The sequence below is a fragment of the Chrysochloris asiatica genome, unplaced genomic scaffold (assembly GCF_000296735.1).
Source record: "Chrysochloris asiatica unplaced genomic scaffold, ChrAsi1.0 scaffold00139, whole genome shotgun sequence".
Lineage (NCBI taxonomy): Eukaryota > Metazoa > Chordata > Mammalia > Afrosoricida > Chrysochloridae > Chrysochloris > Chrysochloris asiatica.
Genome location: NW_006408657.1, coordinates 7,883,669 through 7,886,661, shown reverse-complemented (window position 1 = coordinate 7,886,661; position 2,993 = coordinate 7,883,669). Strand labels below are relative to the sequence as shown.

Genomic DNA, 2,993 nt, shown 5'->3' with positions numbered 1-2,993 from the left:
AATCTGGGGGGTGTGGCCTCAGGTGAGCAGGAGTCCCAGGGTCAACTAGGTGTCAAGGTAAGATGCTGAGGACTGACGGGACTACCCAATCCAAAAGTCAGTGGGCACTACAGAGCTCTGTCTCTTCTGTCTGACCTGAGGGGCCTCAGATTAAGGATCAGAAGTACTGTCTCTGGCCTTCTGCCTTTCAGGAGTTGGTGAGGTAAAGTCCTGGTCTGAGCGGTGTAGCCTCAGGTCTCAGAGGGAAGTACCAGGGCCTGCATCAGACCAGGAGAGGATCCTGAATGGCCCCACCTCATCTCAGAACAATTTTTCAAGCTCTGGTAGTGTAGTAGTTACGAATCGAGCTGCAAACCATATGAGGTCATCAGTTCGAAACTACCAGCTGTTCCGCAGGAAAAAGATGAGACTTTCTGCTCTGGTAAAGATTTACAGCCTCGGAAACTCTGTAGAGGGTCGCTATGAGTTGGAACCGACTCCACAGCACACAACCACCACCACCATCTTCAGAACATCTCAGCCCCGCCCCTGCTCTCGGGCCTTAGAGGTCCCAGAATATATTCTTATGTTAGACTCATGTGCCCCTGACCTCCTCTTCCAAAGTCTGAGGAAAATTGAAGACCTTGGTCTTAGTGAAGAGACATCAGATCAACATAGGGAAGGAGTCAGAGTGTCCAGCCAGCTTTAGCCTGATGAAGTGTTTTTGCTCTTGCTTCTCTGAGGTTTAACTGTAGTAAAGTCCTTGGTCCGTTGGCCTTACGTAGCATCAGGTCACAGGGCTTGGAGTCCCAGGCCTGCCAGTAGTAAAGGTGAGAACCTTGAGTCTGGTCTGAGGGGTTCAGCCATCCCAGAGCAGTGGGGACCACAGAGCCTTGCCACTACTCTTAATCTTGTAGAAGTGAATGGCTGTCTCCTCACTTCCTTCTTAGATGTCTCAGAGGTGCCAGTCCTTGATTGGAAGTGCTGGCCTCAAGTAGCAGATAGCAGGAGATCTAGTGTTAAAAAGCATATGATAAGAGAACTCTGTTTAAGGACTGAGGACACCCAGACACCTAAAGACAGAAAGACCTCCACAGAGTCCCACTCCTACTGTCAGCCCTAGGAAGGGTCGTTAGGCTGTGCTTACCTCTCACTTCTTCCTGGAGGTCTCAGAGAAGTGAAGGCTTTGTTTATCGGGCTCAAGGCACCACCACCTCAGAACAGAGTGGGCTCCCTGTAGTCTTACTGTTGCCAGCACCATGAGGTATCTAGCTTAGCTGTTATCCTGAGCCATCTTCACTTCCTCCTCAGGGAAGTGAGGCTATTGTCGGACTGAGACAGTCATAGATATGCTGAAGAAGGAGGTCAAGGCTGCCAGGAATCAAGATGAAGGTCCTCATTCAGGACCATGGGGACCACCCAGTTCCAAACAGAGGGAAGTGCACAGCTCCCAACCCCATCTGTTTACTGCCAGCCCTGGGACCCTTTAGGTTGGTCTGGAAGCTCTAGCTCTAGGAGCCTTCTCACTTTCTACTTCAAGCTCTTGTGTTTCAGGTTAACCAAGAGGTCTTAGAGACCTGTGAACCCCTAGAATCCCCAGTGTTGAGTTTACCAGCTGAACCTGCTCACATCCTGTTTCTCTTTTACCCTTAGGTGTGGAACCTCACTGGTTGCCTTTCTGAAAACATTCCCGTCTCTTTCAACAAGAAGAGTGATAATGTCTGAGCGTCAAGAAAACCCATCCTACCCACATGATGAAAGCCTTCAAGCCTGCAGTAAGGCTCAGGGCCTGGAGGAGGCACCGCTTTCTGATGCTTCAAAAGAGATCTTCCTCCCCTCCTCCTCAGTGACCTCTGGTACACTGAAAGAGGCTACTAGTGCTGAAGCATCCAGTACTACCCAGTGTTCTGAGCGTGTCTCCTTATCTTCCACTGTTATTAAAATCTCAATGATCAAATCAGATGACAGGTTTAGCAGCCCCAAAGTGCAAAGTCTAAGCATAGTGCAGCCAGGCACTGATAATTTGCGTAGCTCTCCTAGAGATGAGAAGGTGGCTTTGTTGATGGAATTCCTGCTGCTCAAGTTTCGAATAAAAGAGATGGCCACCAAGGAAGACATGATGAAGATGGTTATGATAGAGCATGATGACAGCTTTTCTGAAATCTTCAGTATAGCTTCTGAGCGCATGGAGCTTGTCTTTGGTATTGATGTGATGCCAATGGTTCCCACCAGCAACAGCTATTCCCTTTTCAATAAGCTGGGTATCACTTATGATGGGATGCTGAGTAGTAATGACGGCATGCCCAAGAATGGCCTCCTGATTTTTATCTTGGGTGTGATCTTCATGAAGGGCAACCGTGCCACTGAGGAGGATATCTGGAAAGTGCTGAATAGGGTGGGCATATTTTCTGGGCAGAAACACTTAATCTACGGTGAACCCAAGAAGTTCATTACCAAAGATCTGGTGCTGGAAATGTATCTCCAGTACCGACAGTCCCCCAATAAGGGTGGTTCTTCTTATGAATTCCGGTGGGGTCCAAGAGCCCACATAGAAATCAACAAAGTAAAATTCCTCGAGTTTTTGGCCAGAATTAATGATATCGACTCTCCTATTTACTCAACTCGATATGAGGAGGCTTTGAGAGACGAGGAAAAGAGAGTCAGAATTTTGCGCAGGGTTACCACTACTATCAGGATTAGAGTCCCTAGTTCCAGGGACAAACCCCAAAGCTCTTCCCACCCTTAATGAAGTCTGAAGAAGGTTGTTCACTTTGTTTTTGAAGCAGGCAGGCAGTTAAGTGTTCTAAGTAGTAGAGTGCCCAGAGTGGGGCTGGAAGGATCATTTTATAAGATTTTTGTTTTTTGGTTCTATTTCATTAACTTGTAGATTTATCCTTTTAAAGGGAGTATTCAAATATTGCTCCTTTCAGTATGACGTTTTCTTTTTCATCTTGGGGAAGGTTCCCAATGGTTTGATTTAGTAAGAAAATACATTTACATTGTTACCCCTGAAG

At 47.3% G+C, this 2,993-nt stretch overlaps 1 protein-coding gene across 1 annotated transcript; it reads left to right on the top strand.

Annotated features, from left to right (window-relative positions):
• Positions 1–1,696: 1,696 nt before the first annotated feature.
• On the top strand, positions 1,697–2,725 carry LOC102820305 (melanoma-associated antigen B16-like). Its single transcript, XM_006870153.1, has one exon. It carries the CDS (start codon positions 1,697–1,699, stop codon positions 2,723–2,725), a length of 1,029 nt encoding a protein of 342 aa, XP_006870215.1.
• The last annotated feature ends 268 nt before the right edge of the window (positions 2,726–2,993 follow it).

Coding starts and splice junctions, on each gene's coding strand:
- LOC102820305 (XM_006870153.1), top strand. CDS start 1,697: ATGTCTGAGCGTCAAGAAAACCCATCCTACCCACATGATGAAAGCCTT.